This window comes from Mytilus galloprovincialis, chromosome 13 (assembly GCF_965363235.1).
Source record: "Mytilus galloprovincialis chromosome 13, xbMytGall1.hap1.1, whole genome shotgun sequence".
Taxonomy (NCBI): Eukaryota; Metazoa; Mollusca; class Bivalvia; order Mytilida; family Mytilidae; genus Mytilus; species Mytilus galloprovincialis.
In genome coordinates, this window is record NC_134850.1 from 34,796,019 (window position 1) to 34,817,156 (window position 21,138).

A 21,138-nucleotide genomic window follows, 5' to 3' on the forward strand; every position below is an offset into this window, starting at 1 on the left:
ATAAATGCATCAATATCCCATATCCCATTTACTTTTAGGACAAATATCCCATATCCCTAAATTTAAATTGGCAAATATCCCATATCCCAATAAACCCTATACAAGCCTCTGTAATACATAAATTTTAGACAAATAAACTGTTGATAACTATGGAATTGCTGTCACTTGGACCAACATTTAAGGTTCATCAAATGAAACATATTAATAAAACAGTTGTTTCTACACCGGAATTTACTCACATTATAGACAAATAAGGCAGCAACCATTTGATTTTCGGGGGGGGGGGGGGGGGCTATGGATTTTTTCCCCGGACAAACTATACCACATCTTCCTATATCTATCTAATATGGTGTTTTTTTTTCACAGAAAAGTAAATAAAATGGCTGTTGGACATAGGTGAAATATTACCTATACCAATGAGAACCCTAGATGTGTCATCCATTGGTAGTATTTTGACTTTTCACGTTGGTAAAAATTAATATCGAAATAAAAACATTAATTATCTCCTCACTTTACATTTAACACCCAAATTGTCCTGATTTACAATAAAAAGAAAATGTGATCCACCACACAGATGATAATGATTAAAACACTGAGGTATAATTTAGTCAGTGAAATAAGATTTGCATAAAAAAAAGTTCTAATGTTCACGTATTGACTTTTTTTTTCTTCTAAAAAAGCAACTTGTTGTTACATTTCCATGATGTAAACGTCACGGGGGGGGGGGGGGGGGGGTAACTTCCTATTATTTGGTATACGGGGATGTGCAAAAAATATGGGTCCTACTTTTGCGAGATTTTATATAAAAATGGGCCTCCTTTTTAATGTCATCCTATATTAAAATGCATTTACGTTTGATAACTGTATATTGATTTGGGGTATGATCTACATATCATATATATAAATATGCTATTGAGAATCTTACATTATTAATGGTCAATTTTTATATTAAATTAAATCAATTCATTTGAAAGTTTACCTTTCAAATAAATTCCTAAATGTGCACCAAACGATCGATGTCAATTCATATATAAAAACTTAAGGGTAGCTGGTATATATATGAATTGTGAGTGATGATGAGTTAGTGCTTTAAGCATGGCTCATATTTTAAAATATTGAATATAAGTATAGGTCATTCTTTCTTAAATATTTATATAACTATATATAGGTACTGAATTTCAGTGAATGTTATATTAAAATGGGTACGTTTTTTGAGGCAAAATTGGCACATCCCTACCAAAAAATATCGAAGTTGTTGTGCGTTATAGTTTTGAATAATTTTTGGTGTTTTAGTGGTCTTTTTAGAGATTTGCTGATGGGCAAAACCCAACAGAACTTATCATTGCATTATTCGGAACATTTCTAGACTTTACATCAGGATCTCGTGACTGTGATTATTGGATGCTGAAGCTGAGAGAGAAAAAGAAAAAAAGTTGTAAAATGAACCCATCGAGCGTCTCACTAAAGGTTTTAATAATTAATTAGGATATTTTTATCCTTTCAGACAAGTTATTAGATTTGTTGTTGCAAAGAAAAATACAGGAAACTGAAACAATGAAAATATACATGAGACTGCAACAGCTTGTTCATAAACCAAGCTGTTGCTTCCTGTTAATTATTTAAACACATTTACAAACAAACAAAAAAAATTACTTCGTAAAAGAAGTGAGAGAAGTAATACTGGAATGAGCAATCCTGTCAATAGTTCTGCTACTTGACCATGTTCATGAAGTTTATTCTAAATAAAAAGTAAATAAATTATAAATGGTTTGAACTTTTCAGTAGACGACTTTCAAATTTGTACATTTTCCCATAAATTTCCTATGTCGCAATGCTTTTGTATTAATACCCACACAATTTATTGCATTGGGTATAATATTTATGACCCATCTGTCTGTCTGTCTGTCAGTCCTTGTCTTGTCATTGCAACTCCTCTAAAATCACAAAACAGAATTTCATGAAACTTTGTAGATAAATTAAAGTACATACTATGTAGATATGCATATTGACAGGAAACTATGATTCATTTTTTTTCTGGGAGTTATATATGCAGTGATATGCCCCTTTCATTGCCTTTGAACTTAGAATTTTGGCCTAAATACAATGTATACTACTGCAATAGTTTTGTTATCGTATCTTCTCTGAAACCAAACAACATAATTTCATGAGCTTTGTAGTTGATGAGCATATGAGGACATATTATGTTAATGTGCATATCCACAAGAAATTTTTAACAATTGACTTTTGTGAGTTATGAATCTTTGAATTTACTACTTACATATGTACATGTAGGAAGCAGTAGAGATTTTGTTTGTCCAGTACTAGTGACAATGTGGGGGCGTTTGGAATATGAGGGGGCTAACAAAGGTTCTTTTATTACAAAATGTACATCACAGTTAAAACCTTTTTGACGCTGCTTTGGCATGATTGGTGTTACTCATGAATAAAAAACAACTAGACATCAATTGGTCAAGTTAGTGTATAAACCAATTTCAAGTTTAATGAATGCGTTACACAAATTAGGCTCTGACAAGGTCTAACTGTGTAAATTAATATGGCTGTTCTTTTTGCTGTGATGTAATAATGTTACCAGTGTGACATAAGAAAGGCCTAGTAGATTTTGAATTCTGAGCAATTTTCTGATTTAGAGCCCACCCACATAATCTCTTTTCTAATTTCAAGCCCTGTTAGCTCAACTAGGAAATATTTTAACAACTTAATATGAGGCAGGTATTACCTGTAACTGGGGACGAAGTTTGTATGATTTTAAAAAAAAATCAAACATGTTAAAAAGAGAAACGGAAATACCGTAACGTTTCCGATTTTGGTTCTGTTGTTAGGGATTTTACTTGTGACGTTATTTAAGTTATGACGTCATGTTCCAAGTAAACAAAGAAACGCAATGCATCAGGTAACGTTTATTCATACCAAAGACAAAGTCATTAAAAATGAAATATTGGTATTGTGTTCCTTGAGTTCCTATATTTTACTAGACTAATCAAAGTCTCATGACAACAAGACCGAAAGAAGGAAGTAGAGTTATGTGTTCTGCGCAGATCCGGAAATTAAAAAACGCGACATAAAAAAATTGAACGATTTTGAGTTCATTAGTACAATGAAAAATTCGGGAAATTTTCCCGATTTTTTTTTTTTTATTGAATTTTCTACTGTAATAGGGGACTTCGTCCCCATATGAACTGTAAACTGGTGCTTTTTATACTGTTAGTTGTGATAAGTTTTATAAGAGCCCAAAAATTGGCGGCTGTATATAATGATATGGGGATGTGTCGTTGTAGTCATTGGAAGACATTTGGTTTCCAGAAAATAACTTCAGTATTTTATTGTATGATCATTGGATCTATAGAAAAAATGGAAAACAACACATTTAATAATTTATTGCATCTGAAGCGCTTCTCTGGATTTACCTTCATCAGGAACGCTCAAAGGCAAACATTTGAAATCCGAACATGTATAAGTACAGAAAATCGTTGAAAAGCTATATATGTAAAAAAATACCTAAAATAAATAGCTAAATTCATCTAAACCCAACTTTGCCTCTACAGTCTGGGGTGGTACTTAAACATGTGATTTCAAAATCACTTCTTTGAGTGGTTTTGGCTGTGAAATATTTAAAATTTTCGCACAGACTTTTCAATATCACTGAAACAAGTAATTTGAGAAGTTAAAATTAAATCACTTCAATAAGCATGATAAGTGTTTATAACATTTTTTTTTATATTTTTCCCACAAGCTTGATTTTTTTATTGGTAAAAAGACCAGAATTCCATTGAAAAAACAACTATGTACATGCAGAAATTGTCATTTGCTTGATAAGCCTGCCAGTTTTTACAGTTTATTTGAATATGCAAAAATTGGAATAATTTGTAGATCAGGACATAACCTTAAAATAAATCATTCTAATTCTAAAGAAAACCAATCAGGTTAACTAATATTGCTGACCTTTGTCTGATAGTAAGAGTAGTTAATGAATATTTAATAACAGAGCAATTCCCAAGGGTACTTTTAAAAGCTTTAGCGCACTAACTTACTGCCCAAGCGCACTGGTAATTGATATCCAAAGATAAAGGGATAATTGATTTATGTAGGAAAATTATAGAAAAGTTTGTGAAAATATGGAAAATCAATGAAAATAGCATTTGAAGATCAAAGAAAACACCAAAATCACTGATAACTGAATATAAAAAATCACTGAAATAGGTGATAATGAAATCACTTGTTTAAGTAACACCCTGACTGCTCTAGGGACTCAGTTGAAACCTTAGTTTGTATAATAATTTCAAAATCTATAAACAGACAATTTTTGTAAAGTTTGTTAAATCATGTCAGTATGGAAGCACTGACTACTGAGCTGATGATACCCTTGGGACTGAAAGTCCACCAGCAGAGGTATCGTCCCAGTGATGTAAAAAATGGAAAACAACACGTTTAATAATTTATTGCGTCAGAAGCGCTTTTCTGGATTTACCTTCATCAGGAACGCTCAAAGAGTTGAAACCTTAGTTTCATAATAATTTCAAAATTTATAAACAGACAATTTATATTGTATTTAGATTTTAGATTTTCCTCCATATACATGTAACATCACACTTAAAAAGAGGATAAATCACCATAATATAATTACTAGTATCAGTATTGTTAAAATATATATCAAACCATTCAAATAATTATTTAAACATTTCCCACGTATACTTAACATTCTTAAAAACAATTTCCTCCATACATGTTTGATTTAAAACAATTTTCTTCATATATGATACATGTATAATTTAAAACAATTTCCTTCATATATATTTAAAAAAAAAATATCTCCATACTGACATTTCTACCTAAAGGGAAATAACTCAAACCACATTTGAATGAACACGCAACATTAACATGATTACCGTAATGTCACCTTTTCCTTTTATGGCTTTTGAGAAAAATTCTAACCATTAATTCACAAATCTAATTAAAATGAATTAATTCCTAACTGAACTTAGAATTACAATCCCCACATCTTTACCAATTCATGCCCAAATTCATGCAGTAATTTTATCCCACATGTTTATCCTACATTAATATTCCTTTAATAACAATCCAAATTCAGAGTCATGATAAGCTTGAATAAAGTGTCCATATTTTCAAAACTGTACAAGGTTCACCCCTGCAATTGTATCAAGCTGCACTGTGCAGAACATTTTATTAAAATAATATCTGTTTTTGTTTTGCAGGGAGCTGTCATAGTACATTTCATTTTAACAATATGGTGAGTAAATATGTATTGTTATCTTAAACATTTGTAACAACTAAAAACATACATGTACATGTATATATATGGTAAAAATAGGATTTGTACATTCTTTGTAATGGGTCACAAAAGAATACCACGGCAAAAACCCCAAAAGTTAAATACACAGTCCCAGACAGTCCCACCAGCTGACACAGTATTTATGCTTTGCCACATCAGCCTAGGAAAACCTAAATAACTCAGAAAATTTTAGCTTGCATAAAATTGTGACATTGAAAATGAAAATACTGAAACAAAACAGGCTCAACTAAAACAGCTAAAATTATTTGAGGTCACTTTACATGCGTTAACCATGTTTAAAAGCTCCAAATACACACAGACCATCCAATAGAGATTGAATAAGAGGAGATCTAGGTTAAATATCATGGAGACAGTAACTTTATAAATATTGCAAAATAGGTTCCAGCGCTGTCATCAATTGTGTCAATGATAGTTACATGTCTCTGATACAGTTATTAGACCTGCAGTTTTGAAAACAAAAATGTTCATGAAAAAAAGAAGAATACAAAAGTTTATTTTGTCATCAAATTGTATAAATATCATGATAAGTGTATATTATTATTCTTCATGACAGTGCTTCATGTCAGTTTGCTGTCAATTTGTTTAAGAAAACATCAATATCATGAATATCATTATAATCTTCATTTGTGTATTTAAAAAAAAAAAGGAGTTGTCTCCCATTACATGTACATAAATTACAGCAGCACATTTTATAGATTTATGTTCACTTCCTTTTTTATCCCAACAAAATTGTTAAGAGTGGCCCAGTACGTAAACTGTAAAAGATGTTTTGAACATAAATGGCTTAGATAAGAATATTTTAGAATATTATATTTAATTTTTTTTTTGCTTATTTCTACAGTCTAGCTTGTAAAAAGTAGAATACATTGTTTGACTAAATCTGAGATACATTATATTATGTAAACTTGCAGGATAACTAGAAGTTTTCAATTCAATCCCACTTTACTTTTAAATAAAAAAACGTTTGCGTGTCTCTTTTGGTAAAAAAAAATATAAGCCACATTTAGATTGACCATTTCAACGGTGAGTTTTGTATTTGTTAAATTTATTGTACATATGTACATGTTGTTGTACTGTAAATTCAGAAATTTTTGCATGCATTTATTATTGCAATTTTGTTTTTTAGATTGAACCAAATGCCATTATATGTTTGCAATACTGAGAAAAAAAACACTAGCCTAAGGGCTCATTCATGAATACAACAAAATCTAAAATATTAGTTTGAACAATTGCAAATACGACTCTGTCACAGTTTTTTTGCGCAATAATAAAACATCTTCATAATTTTTAAATTTACAGTATATACACATACATGTATATATGAAATATATATCTAAGTTTTATTATTTGTATTCTAGGGCATCAATGAGTGGTGGATTCTTACCCGAGTCCTATATTTACATGAACATGTTTGTACTGTTGATTGGTGTGTTTGCCATTGTGATGAATGAGTCTGTAGATGCAGTTTTTATGGTATAATAATTATAAATAATAACATAAGTTGTATTTTTCATTATAATACGTTATTCTGATTGGCTGACTGCAATCTCGTGTTATTCCTGCATTACACAATAAAATTTATCATTCATGATGACACGAGGTCCATGAAAGGGGTCTCTTCCGGTATAATGAAATAAACGAAAGACTTTCTAAGGTTCGGATGGTTTTATTACCAGAGAATAAAAACTCTGAAATAACAAGATTATAAACATTAATGATAGTTCATGTAACATATATAATATATTATTATACACATATTATATCACAGACAATTTTAATACAGTTTACACAATTTCTAATATAATGGTGTTACTATAAACAGTAGATACACATTTACTATGGAATGTTCATTCATTCAATCGTGTAGTGAAATGTACATCACATGTCACATGTACTTTAACAAACCGGTTTCTCTGACCGACATTTAATTATAACGGTAACCAGTTTCAATGCGTTTACAACCAAATAGAATTAAATGTATCTTAAAATTACATCTCGCAAGTATATGAAAGTTTACAATTAAACTTATTAAATATTACAACATTCAAAAAGTATTTACTATGTCTGAATACCAACATATAAATTCCACCACTGATTTGCTAAAAACGCGCAAATCGCCAATGGAAATAATCCATGAATAACTATCATTTCTATAGTATAAAATAATACAAAAACTACAAATTATGCGCTTACCACTTGTGGAGTGAGTTCTCTAGTAAATAAGGAACTTGGCACAAAGTACAAAGAAGTAATCTACATCAGAGTCCTGAAAACCAAAATACAATAATAAGAACGGACTCTTCGTAATTATATAAAATACTAATCACATGACAATTGTATTCAATTCGTCCATATAAAAATAGCATTATGCGGACATGTAACTCGTTCTTCTTTTTACAATATACTGTAACTTATCATACATGTCGCCATTTTTCTACATGCAGTATTCGTAAAATACTGTTATTACGATATCTCTATACATTACATAATTACGCTATGATCAGCGGCAAATATTACATTACTTTATAAAAATATGACCTAGCTTCTTTACCAAAAATACGCTCATTCAAATCTTTCATTCCGATGTTATAAACATGCAATCTGAAGAGTATTTACTCGAAAATAGGAAAGTTAACCAAATCTATTAATTCGTGTCAAAATGTTAATAAAGAAGAAAGTGCAACTTACTAGTCATGTCTAGAAAACTGTCAAGCTGAATATAATAAATACACAATCTGTAAATATGGGTTTCTGCTATAATAGTCTGAGTAAATAATGGACGTCTTTCACTGACCAGTGTCCAGGTGAATTCTACCCAAGGTACACAAAGGAAAATTCAATTTAACCGCCAATAACTAAGAACCAATCAAAACAAGAGTTCAATTTCAACCCCCATGAATATGTATGAGTAACATTACTCAATACGTAAATCATATACTAAATCAAGTCATAAAGGATAAATATCCTTTAGTAAAAATACTTTGCAAGAGTGAAATAATTAAACTAAAGACCCAATAAGAATTTGATAAGTAGATTTTTAATATAAATCAATGATTTCAAAAGTGCAAATTACATAATTTATGAAGCATGAAAAATCACTCTGCTACATCCTCCCCTCTGTTAAAAAAATGACTTCCATGTCATTAGAACTGTCTTCCCCTCTCCAGAAAGCATGGCGTCCTCGACATGATGGAACACTAAAGGTCACTCTCCATTATCTTCATAATGGTTCTGGAAAGCTCTATCTCTTGTCCTTTGAATATACCATTCTCTGCTTGATGTAGCAACCAGTTTACTCTCCTCAACCAGTCTGGCTGTGTTATGGCCTGTTTGGACGTGGTGACGTAGTCCTTGAGATAAGCTGGTGGTTTGCGTTCTCTCTGGGGTCGAGTAACTGGTGAATGTCGTGGTGGTGTCGGCAATATACGACGCTGTCGTTGTCTCTGTGATGGTGGTGTTGGTAAGCAAAGGCTCTGTCTTCCATGTTGATCTGCTGGTAGCTGTATGCTCGTCTGGAATGGTCTAGTCTGACACAGCATGCAAAGGCCAAATGACCGGCTTGACCACATCGGTAACAGATGATAGGTTCTCTCGGTTGAAATGTTGAAGTTGGAGCAGGTGGATATGCATGTTGTACTGGTTGGTAGTAGTCGTTGTCCCAGTAGGGTCTTTGTCTGCGGTTCCTGCGTCGTCGACGTCGTCTATGTGATGAACCAATAGAACCATACTGTTGCTGGGTATCAGGTTGGTACTCAGTGGGCTCCATAGTAGAAAAAAATACACGATAAAAAAAATCCGATATAATACAAAGTACACGCTGTATATATGCCAAAAAAAACTTTCAAAAATATTAATGACTTATAGTCACTAATAATATTCAAGTCAAATAAAATATTTCCAAAAAAAATTAAGTTCAAATTATCTCCCCTTCTGTATCAATTACAAATGTAACTGTACAGTATTCAAAGTCAAGTAATAACTATCAATCACTAAATGCAAATACCTAAACTGCTGTCAAGAAGAATGACTAACAAATGACTAATGCAACAAGTCAAGACTGACTTCAACCACAGTAAATGTCAAGTAAACAATCAAAGAACTAAGGGCAATAACTCCAACTAAGTCAAATATACCTCAGACACAAGTCCTAATCAGAAATACCAAGAATCAACTACACTTCCGGTATGCAATGTCAAATCAAGTAAAGTCTAATCTGATGTGATAAAGCTAAGTGTTAATGCAAGTAATGTTAAACTGTGTGTATAACCTCACAACTATACTATACTCTACACTCTCTATAATCAAGCTAGGTTAATCAAAATATGTTTCGAAAAAAATATATGTTCAACTACATGTATTTATAATGCCTATGTATTTATTAACTTATAGGTCTTATACCACCACACTATAATTATAATCAAAATCAATCTTATAATCAAACTATTTATAAGAAATCAATACTCAATAACCAATACACCACACTATATATATAATCAATACAGTACTATTAACTAACTCTAGTTAATACTTAATATCAGATAAACATTATGTAAACAAATTATCAAACAATAAAATACAACTGTATACTCAAGTATACCACTGGCAGAACAAAAATACCAGTTTTAAAAATCTTTTTTAAGATTTGCTAAGTCTCTTTCAGTTATACTCAGTAACAAATATGTATAATCAAGTCTAAAATACCCAATAATATATAAATACTCTACGATCTAGATGAATACCAATTTCAGAACATTATGTGTTTATGTGTCACATCATAATGTATAAGTACTATATACTATAACTGTATACGATAGTGTTGCTTTCTGTGTTTACTTTAATCTGTATAAGTCACATATGGTTTTACTAGCAGTACAAACTAACTCTCACTGTAACCTAACTGTCACTGTGTATATGCAAGTGTGTATGAAAAAAATAAAAAAAATAAATGAAATGACAAAGTCAAAACGTCAAGTGCTTATGACCAAGTACTGATGCACCAAATTTTTTTTAAAAAGACAATGTATACTGAGTGTAGGTATTGATGCACCACTACGAGTTCACACTAAACATGGTGTTTCAATCAATCATAGACTAAGTCAGTGACAGTATAACACTATACCCTAGAAATAAATGGAAAAAAAAAATCAAAGTGTCTTTTTCAATCAGGTTTGTGTATAAATGTGTGAAAAAAACTAAGTGTTGAAAGCAAACTATGCTGTATACAAGCTACAATATATATAAAGTAAAACTGCCTACCTTATAAATAAGAATATTTTCCAACACAAATAATCAATGCACAAACACAATGTACAATAATCAAAAGCAAATGTCAAGTTTTCAAAACTAAAAGTCTAAGTTACAATAAAGTAACTTCCGGTACAACAATCTTCTAAGTCGGTTATACGGTATACATGTATGTAAACAAATACACGTGGACATCCACATGGCTAACGGAGATAAACATCAACACGTGCACGTGATCTGGAAAATATTGCGTGACATCACTATTGGTAAACATCAACATCTACGGGTAGAAAGACAATAATTCTGGAACATCGGACTTCTGACGGATCTCTCTGTGCCACATCAGTCCCTACGTGGGCGCCAAATGTGAAAGGGGTCTCTTCCGGTATAATGAAATAAACGAAAGACTTTCTAAGGTTCGGATGGTTTTATTACCAGAGAATAAAAACTCTGAAATAACAAGATTATAAACATTAATGATAGTTCATGTAACATATATAATATATTATTATACACATATTATATCACAGACAATTTTAATACAGTTTACACAATTTCTAATATAATGGTGTTACTATAAACAGTAGATACACATTTACTATGGAATGTTCATTCATTCAATCGTGTAGTGAAATGTACATCACATGTCACATGTACTTTAACAAACCGGTTTCTCTGACCGACATTTAATTATAACGGTAACCAGTTTCAATGCGTTTACAACCAAATAGAATTAAATGTATCTTAAAATTACATCTCGCAAGTATATGAAAGTTTACAATTAAACTTATTAAATATTACAACATTCAAAAAGTATTTACTATGTCTGAATACCAACATATATAAATTCCACCACTGATTTGCTAAAAACGCGCAAATCGCCAATGGAAATAATCCATGAATAACTATCATTTCTATAGTATAAAATAATACAAAAACTACAAATTATGCGCTTACCACTTGTGGAGTGAGTTCTCTAGTAAATAAGGAACTTGGCACAAAGTACAAAGAAGTAATCTACATCAGAGTCCTGAAAACCAAAATACAATAATAAGAACGGACTCTTCGTAATTATATAAAATACTAATCACATGACAATTGTATTCAATTCGTCCATATAAAAATAGCATTATGCGGACATGTAACTCGTTCTTCTTTTTACAATATACTGTAACTTATCATACATGTCGCCATTTTTCTACATGCAGTATTCGTAAAATACTGTTATTACGATATCTCTATACATTACATAATTACGCTATGATCAGCGGCAAATATTACATTACTTTATAAAAATATGACCTAGCTTCTTTACCAAAAATACGCTCATTCAAATCTTTCATTCCGATGTTATAAACATGCAATCTGAAGAGTATTTACTCGAAAATAGGAAAGTTAACCAAATCTATTAATTCGTGTCAAAATGTTAATAAAGAAGAAAGTGCAACTTACTAGTCATGTCTAGAAAACTGTCAAGCTGAATATAATAAATACACAATCTGTAAATATGGGTTTCTGCTATAATAGTCTGAGTAAATAATGGACGTCTTTCACTGACCAGTGTCCAGGTGAATTCTACCCAAGGTACACAAAGGAAAATTCAATTTAACCGCCAATAACTAAGAACCAATCAAAACAAGAGTTCAATTTCAACCCCCATGAATATGTATGAGTAACATTACTCAATACGTAAATCATATACTAAATCAAGTCATAAAGGATAAATATCCTTTAGTAAAAATACTTTGCAAGAGTGAAATAATTAAACTAAAGACCCAATAAGAATTTGATAAGTAGATTTTTAATATAAATCAATGATTTCAAAAGTGCAAATTACATAATTTATGAAGCATGAAAAATCACTCTGCTACAATGAACTAAATAAAAACTTGATAAAAATCGTGTTATATGATCCTAGCTAAAAAATGTAATTATAAGTATTGAATGCTTCTTTTTGTAACTTCATAGGGTTGTAAAAGCGTTCACCGCATGCACATTTTTAATTATCTGACAGCTAGTTCAAAGCCACTAACAACTAATAAAAAAATCATGCATCTAAGACTAAACTATCAATCCGTACACATCCAACATCCAATGAGTTTAGTGTAAAGACGTCATAAACAGCCAGAGAAAAACATGACCTTATGCAATGCCAAGTTACAGGTATCAACAGATTGTAGATCCATGAATATGTATATATGTATTTAACATACTAGTAATATTTAGTTAGCTTTTAATTTACTGATAACAAAATCAATATTTATACCAATAAAAACAATATTCAATGATCTTATTATAGTGTTGAATAGGTAACCTTTTAGAATAAGTTTACTTAAAGGAGCGACAAGTTTACATGGATCATTTCTAAATTTCCGGGCACGGTTAACAACATTTCCGTAAAAATGAGGATGTGCTATCCCGTTTGAAATAAGTTTTCTACCGGTACAACCAAACTTCAAAACCAGATCTTTATATCTATGGAAAAATTTTAGTAAAGGTTTTAAGTAATATATGGTAACAATATCCCTGGTTTAATAATTTACCAGTAATACATAGGTTGCGTTCGTTAAAATCGAAAACGTCACAACAGACACAGGCATAGGGAACAAGTTGTGAAATATAAACAACGTAAGATGGTGCCAAAGGAACATCACCATCTAAAAATGGAAAATTAACAATAGGGAACGAAAAAAATCGTCTCTTTTGTCGTAAATTTAGTGTGGAGTTTCCCGTTTACAACCAAAATATCTAAATCCAGGAAAGGACAGTTATTACTGAATAAATTTGATTTATTTAAAGTAAGTTCCTTGGGGTAAATTTCAGCAGTATATTGAGAAAATTCTTGATTATTTGACGAAAAAATATCATCAAGATAACGGTAAGTGTTGTTGAATTTATCAATTAAATGCAATTTCAACGGGTCTTTACTGAGTTTAGTCATAAACTGTGTTTCGTAACAGTACAAAAATAAGTCTGCTATTAAAGGGGCACAATTAGTGCCCGTGGGGATACCTACAACCTGTCGATAAACTTTGTTGTCGAAACATGGTTTAAATGTGTTTCAAACTGTAAAAAAGAAAGTTGGTATTTATCCAGAAAAAAAAATTCAACCATTTCACACTGCAATATCATTATGATCTTTATCAATAAGTTCATGTACGTAATAAGCCAAAAGAAAAGATGAAAAAAAATGTTGTACATATCTTCCTGCCTTCTTTATAATTTTAAAATGATAAAACAATAAAAAGACTGGTATGAAATATCATTTCTAGTTCTGCAAGTTGAATTATATTTCCACGATAATAGGTCCGAGACCACAATTGTCGTCCCTTGATTTTCGTTCACGAATATAGTCCCTAGTGTTGACAGTGGGTTACTTGCCAATTTGTATACCCTTCCAAATTTATTTCTGTATGTTTAATGCCTCAAATTGCAAGTAGGGGGGTCAAATTACACTGTAAAAAAATTTGGGTCCAGAATTTTAAAGGAAAGTAGTGATTTGGTCCAGCTGAAAAAGGTTGAAAATTAGCACTTTGGAATCTGTCAAAAGATTTCAAGACGCCCTAAACATAAAATTGTCCATATTTTGAGTTAGAGCCGATGAAGTTTTCTATAATTTTGATATAATTTGTCCCAAAAGTAGCACAACACACTGTAAAAGTTTCTTTGAGAAAGTGCAGGTGGGATTTTTTTTATTTTCATTTATGTTCCAAAAGAAATGCACTACGAAATAATTGTGGTCTCGGCCCAATATATATATATATTTGTGATTTAAGATTAGAATTTTACAGATTTCTTTCTGATGACATATGATAGTTTTTGTACTAATCAAAATTGAATGACAATTATCATAATATGATAGCCTGAGTCAAGATTAGGGATACACTTGGGTGCTATTTTAAAAATTCTAGAATTTCTAGTAATTTCCCAAATCACTGCTGATAGATTAAGATCTGAGCCAGTGAAACTGATATTAAATGATGCTTTTTTCTTTTGCAGTTTTTATTTTTCCACTGTTTTACAATGATACAAGACATCATATTTCTTGGAATATTTGAACCAATAGGACATGATTTTTTTGAGAGACCTGACGGTAAGTTTTGACCTTATTCAAACACATTGTTTTCATGACTTTTTATAACAGAATGAGACTGCCATTGTTTAGATTTTGTTTTCAGACGGACATGTTTTGTATCTCTTGTTATTAAGGGAGCAATTATTTAATTTCAAGGGAGGGGTTTATATTTTTTTGTGTGAGTTAGAAATATTTTATCGCGCAAAGCAGGATTTAAAAAAAAATTTCAATGCTACCAATAAATTTTTTTTCTCACAATTGATCACTATATTTTATGGGGAAAATCTGGATTCAGAATTTTTAAAGCAATTGCTTTTATGCTATCGCGTATGGCCATCTTTGTGACCCAGATCAGAGACTCCGCCCATATCAAGCCATAGTATTTTGTTAAACAGGCTCCTGGTCTGTCATTCTTTAACACCTATGTATGTTTTCTAATGCAATACATAGCTTGAAACTTTAAAAAAACGTTAGTGGATTTAAGAAGTATCAGAATATGTTCTTGTAGATGTATTTTTGTATTTAAAGGGTCAACCGTTTGACTATCAAATAACATAGAAGTCCGAGTGAAAAAAAGTACATTTTTATAACTGCGATTCCGTTTTCCGCCGTTCGTACGATGTTTCAACAAAATATGGATTCATTTCAGTTGTTGATTTAGTATTGAAAATTTAACTGAATTATCTCCTATTAAATACGGTTTTATATGTTTAATTTGTGTTTCTTTAAGAGGTCAGGTGCTCTTGTTCATTCATAAAATTATCGTTCATTCATACATTTATCGTAAAATCAAAATCACTACACAGGTTAATGCGTAGTGTCAAATGATTACCTGTAATCTAAAAATAGACAAACTTTGTTTGCGCAAATAATTTAGCGGAACGAAACCCTTGTTGAAAACAAATAACAATAAGTTCGTTTTCCTTTTCTGTCAAACTCCGTAATATTTATCGATCACCTTACTAATGAAATGAACCCGTCCAAACGTAGTAGATGCCAAGTCGGTCCAGATGAAGAGATATTTCAATTTGGAATTTTCTAGTTACATAGATTGAAAAAAAGTACGTCTTTTAAATATCATGATCAAAACTGGGAATGCATAACAAATGTCAGATGAAACCATTATCCTCGTCTTTTCAGTGAACAAGTCTACTACGTTTGTTGACACTCGACGGTCCACCGTGTTAGCAATTTTATTTCACATGTTTTCGAAATATTGAAGATCATTTTTCGCAATGTTTCCTGAAAATTGATAAATGTCAAAGCAACGTAGAGCTGTTTGTTCTTGTTTGTATAATAAAATTGAGAATGGAAATGGGGAATGTGTCAAAGAGACAACAACCCGACCATAGAAAAACATACAACAGCAGAAGGTCACCAACAGGTCTTCAATGCAGCGAAAAATTCCCGCACCCGGAGGCGTCCTTCAACTGGCCCTAAACAATACATCAGTGATAACGATTTAATGTCATGTTTGTCTGTGATGACCCCCCCCTTTTCGGGGTTGCATGAGAATTATAGTTATCTCGTACCCACATGCACTTGTTTCTATCCATAGGCAGGTCGGCTATCCATATAAAACTATTTTGGATAGAAACAAGTGCCTGTGCTCGTACCGCACCAGAAGGACATACATGTATATCAACTGAGCAATAATGTTTGGAACTTAGTTTTAAAAATGATGACAAAGTACCATTATGAAAATATTTTTATTAAGCTGAAATATATATTTATTCTTTACATGTTTATGTCTTGTAAGATATTTTATTTCTTTCCCGTTTTTTAACATTTGCGTCTGGAAAGTTGAAATGTTTTAACTTAATCATTTGTGTTAATGGTTAAATATAAATTGTTAAAATTAAATCAATAAAGGAAATTATTGCCCAGTTACAAACACTACCAGGGGATAATCCATGATGATTTCTTTTTGAGTTATATGTTTCAGCACATGTATATTTGACCCCAACTTTAGCCTGGTAAACGTGTTGTCTCCTTGTGAAATATAAAACATATTAAAAATGACTTTCTGCTAAAGTCTTTTATTTATATAAAGTTAAAACCTTTTTACTTCTAACTAGACAACACTCATGTCAGGTTTAATTATTATATATATGTGGATGAAAAATAAAAGTCCCCAAACATAAACATGACAGCAATTGCTTTTACAGCCTTTAAGGCTTTGATTTATTTGTCCTCTGCATGACCAGATTATATTTTCTTCAAATTGGGGAAAAACCATAACATCCCCCTTGAAGTTGAATGGCTGTTCCCTCTTAATTTTTTTTCTCACTTGATTAAATTTGTGATTAATGGTAATTTTAACAACCAGGCTAATTATAAATAAGTTCTCTTTAGAAGGTGTAACTTCCTGCTAAATATCATGCATATATATTGTACTCAGCTTTGTTCTAACTAACTTTTTTTTTATATTTCAGTGGTTGGGAGATCAAAGAATCTGTACAGATTTAGCCTTGGGTATCCTATTGAAATTTTTAACTTTTATTTTGTGAGGAAATTTTCTTTCTTTTAGTCCATTACTGTGGTATTATTCATGGTATACCAACTTCTCAGGTTTTTTTTAGTACAGTTGAACCATAAACTTGAATACTCAAGGAAGTACAAATTTTCTATAAGTTTATATACAGACTTTGGCAAAGCTGTGCAATAAAAAAAATTGAATTACAAACTTTATCAATGCGCGAAAATTTGTATCCATGAAAACATACGAGTCCACGGTATTCTCTATTCTGTCAAGCCAATCTAGACCCTTATGTACATGAACTATATATAAAAAAGAAGATGTGGTATGATTGCCAATGAAACAACTGTCCACAAGAGACCAAAAGAACACAGACATTAACAACTATAGGTCAAAGTACGGCCTTCAACATGAGCAAAGCCCATACAGCATAGTCAGCTATAAAAGGCCATATATGACAATGTAAAACAATTCAAACAAGAAATCTAACAGCCTTATTTATATTAAAAAAATAAATGAACGAAAAACAAATATATAATACATAAACAAACGACAACTATTGAATTACAGGCTCCTGACTTGGGACAGACACATACATAACTAATGTGGCGGGTTTAAACATGTTAGCGGGATCCCAACCCTCCCCTTAACCTGGGACAGAGGTTTAACAGTACAACATAAGAATGAACTATAAAAATCAGTTAAAAAGGCTTAACTCATCAGATGGACAAAAATATCTATCTCTTTTTATTATGAGCAGACCTTGAAAAGTTGAAATAAGTGGCAAGTGAAATACTGTAAATTCAGAAATTATTGCGAGGTCTAATAAAGGCGATTAATGAGGCTAGGTCAGTATCAAAATAATACATGTAATAAGACCTTTCATTCTGATAGCTGAAATATAGATATCTATGCATATTTTTTTTTCAAAATTGCTACGATTGAAATTAAATTTTGTCTATTCTGTAAAATATCAATAATAAATGCATACCATTATTTCTGAATTGACAGTACTGGTATTGAATTTACAGAAGGTATACCTATTTAAAAAACCAAGTAATTTTATCCAACTCTGCCTCATGTCTCTTTAATTGCATTGATTTCTTCATCCTACTGAAGTGGGGCCTTGATGGTGAAAGTAGTTCATCGACTGTAACACTGTAACACTGAGGTGTTCAGTACAGACCTCACACATGTATGAAGCAAGTGTGTCTGAATCGTTGACTGTGATTGCCAGTTTTCCTGCTAAATGTTTACCCAGGGACTTCATCTTCCTGCATCAATAAAAACTTGACACAAAAAAGAATTGCCAACAGGACTCATCATACTGAAAGTGGTGTTTACCACACAAAATCAATCAATTAATACTCTTTCTTAACCATAATCAGAATGTGCATAGTAAATTTGATTTTAAAACCAGTGACAGCCATATTGTTGTACCGTATCTGGCAGGATAGACAAGGCCATGCATTTGATTTGCCATTTAACATTCCTGGAATTCCTGGAATGGGTAAGTACTTATATATATATGTATTTCTACATTAGTTAAATCAACAGCAGAAGTTTATCTGTAACATTTAGAAATTTTGTTTTGCAATTTGCCTTTTTATGCCCCACCTACGATTTTATTATGTTTTCTGGTCTGTTCCAACAACTTGAAACTTGGTACACATGTTCCCTATGATATGGTCTTTCATATTTATTACCAAATAAGAGTTTTTATCCCAATTTCACGGTCCATTGAACATAGAAAATGATAGTGTGAGTGGGGCATCCAAGTATTATGGACACGTTTGTGTTAAATGATTAAATTGGCAAAATGAACTGATTCAAATACAGTAAAAATTCTAAATAGATATAGGAAGATTTGGTATATGTGCCAATGAGAAAACTCTTTATCAAAGTCACAATTTGTAAAATGTAAACCATTATAGGTAAAAGTCTTCATTAAGGAGCCTTGAACAGCAAGCTATAAAGAGCCCCAAACATGACTAGTATAAAACCATGCCAATCTTGTTTAATTAAATGTCAAAGGTTAATGTTAAGTATAACTCTTCCTCAAATAGTGTTATTTGAAAATTGTCCATAGCCCTATTATGGTACATGTATTTGTGTTCTTTCTCATGTAATCAGTAAAATCATCAAAATATTTTTTTCTTCTTTAATAGGTAACCAACATGATAGTAAATATGAAAACATCGACCAATCAGTGCCATCTAGTAATTATGTGGAGACAGCATCAGCACCTAGAGGAATAGATGACCCCCATGTTACCCCTTGATTCAGCTGATCTCCATACATTTAATGGCTTTTTGTGCAATAAATAATGAACATTCATCACTTATATTTTGCTCTACACTGTAGAACTACTGCAAAGAAATATATGTTATTTTGAAAAAATGTATGAGGTACGGTTGTTTATTGTATACCCCGGTATGTAAAATGATATGAGGAAAAATATTCTCAAAAATGCTTCTCAAAAAAATTGTGACTAAACAAGATATTGGTGAATAAGAGGGAAGGGGAGGATATAACACAATACCTATCTATCTAGTCCTTATTATGCCTGGATGCACATAGGACAAGGAATAATACCAAAGGCATGTATTTATTATAAACCAACAGTTTCTTGGTTATTTAAAAATCCATGGTTGTTATATTTGAATGTTATAGTCACAATTGATATCGGGTAGGGTGTAATACTTACAATTTCTTCAATTCCTTTGTTGATAGTGTGAACTTGGTTGTGCATGATTGGTATTGATGCTGAGAATTTTTCAAATTTGTGGTTTTGTATTTAGATCACAATATGAGATTAATATTCAGACATTTTATTGATCCAGAATTTTTTACGCTTCTTTGATTTTAAATGAAAAACAATACAGCAGAACACTTTAAATTTATTTCATTAGAAAAATTTAATAACATGAGAAAGTTCAGACAGAAAACAACCATATCTTTGCAATTGTTGATTAAAACGATCAAGGGACCAAAAAAATATTATATTAGTTTTTACAGTTTCTTGAAATGTTACTTATTGATAATGTTATAAATTATTGTGAGTTTTTATTTTTGTTAAAACTGTTCAGTCACAATATGATAGTTAAAATATCATGATAGTAAAAATATCATTGTAAAAAATCTTAATTTATAGTAATTCATTTGAAATTTTTTAAATCAGGTACTGTACATTCAGAAATTATTGCGTACGTTTATTATTGCGATTTTGTCATTTTAGGCTGAAATGCTATTTTAATTTTTGCGATATTGAGAAAAAATCCTGTTTAATTCATATAAAAAATTTCAAAATGTGAGTCTAAATTATTGTGATTAAAACCCTGTTGCATTTTTCCCAATAATAAAATCTACGCAATAATTTCTGAATTTACAGTATTAAGATATGGTTTATTCAAACATTCCATTATTTTATATTGTGTTACATTAAAAAGGCTGGAACTAGTATACAATCTGGTTGTGAATTATTAAAATTTTATTAAAGTAAATTTGGTCAGTAGATCTGGCTTTATCTATATGTATATAGGTAATTTTGAATGACATAATTTTAGTGGTGTTTTTTCATATTTTTTTTCTTCATCAAATTCATTTATTATTTGGTAGCTAGTTTAATTATGATAGAAATGATTTAGAACTATTGATTGTATGTTGTTTAATGCCCAATAGAAAATATAACAGACACTTTCAAGACACTTTGTTTTAATAAACATACTCTTGATACAGGTGGTTTAAAAAAAAAGTACTTAAAATCATTGAGTCAAATAAGAGTTCTATTTATCCCGAGAGAGGGGGAGTATTCATCTTTATCCAGGGAAAATAGATTTAAACATTGGAATATTTTGGAACTCCAACTCATTTGTATTCTTCACTTCAGTTTTAAAAATATCTATTATAAAACATTTCATGTTCGCAATGTTAAATTGGTTATTCAAATGGCCTCAACTTAAAGTTCAAGTTTCATGACTGAAAAATTATAAGTCTTCATTAAACCATAAC

At 31.0% G+C, this 21,138-nt stretch overlaps 1 protein-coding gene and 2 long non-coding RNA genes across 3 annotated transcripts; 1 reads left to right on the forward strand and 2 right to left on the reverse strand.

The window, feature by feature from the left end:
- Positions 1-1,360: 1,360 nt before the first annotated feature.
- Positions 1,361-20,366, forward strand: LOC143057932 (type-1 angiotensin II receptor-associated protein-like). Its single transcript, XM_076231385.1, has 7 exons — positions 1,361-1,467; positions 5,232-5,266; positions 6,688-6,802; positions 14,573-14,666; positions 17,084-17,123; positions 18,516-18,637; positions 19,296-20,366. Exons 1-7 carry the CDS (start codon positions 1,402-1,404, stop codon positions 19,406-19,408), a joined length of 585 nt encoding a protein of 194 aa, XP_076087500.1. The 5' UTR covers positions 1,361-1,401; the 3' UTR covers positions 19,409-20,366.
- LOC143057934 (uncharacterized) lies at positions 6,940-8,740 on the reverse strand. Its single transcript, XR_012972876.1, has 3 exons — positions 8,018-8,740; positions 7,523-7,595; positions 6,940-7,017 (listed from the first exon to the last, which is right to left on the reverse strand). It is a non-coding gene; the product is annotated as an uncharacterized LOC143057934 (long non-coding RNA).
- LOC143057933 (uncharacterized) lies at positions 10,496-12,411 on the reverse strand. Its single transcript, XR_012972875.1, has 3 exons — positions 12,026-12,411; positions 11,531-11,603; positions 10,496-11,023 (listed from the first exon to the last, which is right to left on the reverse strand). It is a non-coding gene; the product is annotated as an uncharacterized LOC143057933 (long non-coding RNA).
- Positions 20,367-21,138: the final 772 nt, after the last annotated feature.

Bases quoted from the DNA above. Each gene is read 5' to 3' on its own strand.
- LOC143057932 (XM_076231385.1), top strand. From the start codon at position 1,402: ATGCTGAAGCTGAGAGAGAAAAAGAAAAAAAGTTGTAAAATGAACCCA. The intron at 14,667-17,083 runs GTAAGTTTTGAC...TTTATATTTCAG, and splicing joins TTTTTTTGAGAGACCTGACG to TGGTTGGGAGATCAAAGAAT. The intron at 17,124-18,515 runs GTATCCTATTGA...AACCATAATCAG, and splicing joins CTGTACAGATTTAGCCTTGG to AATGTGCATAGTAAATTTGA.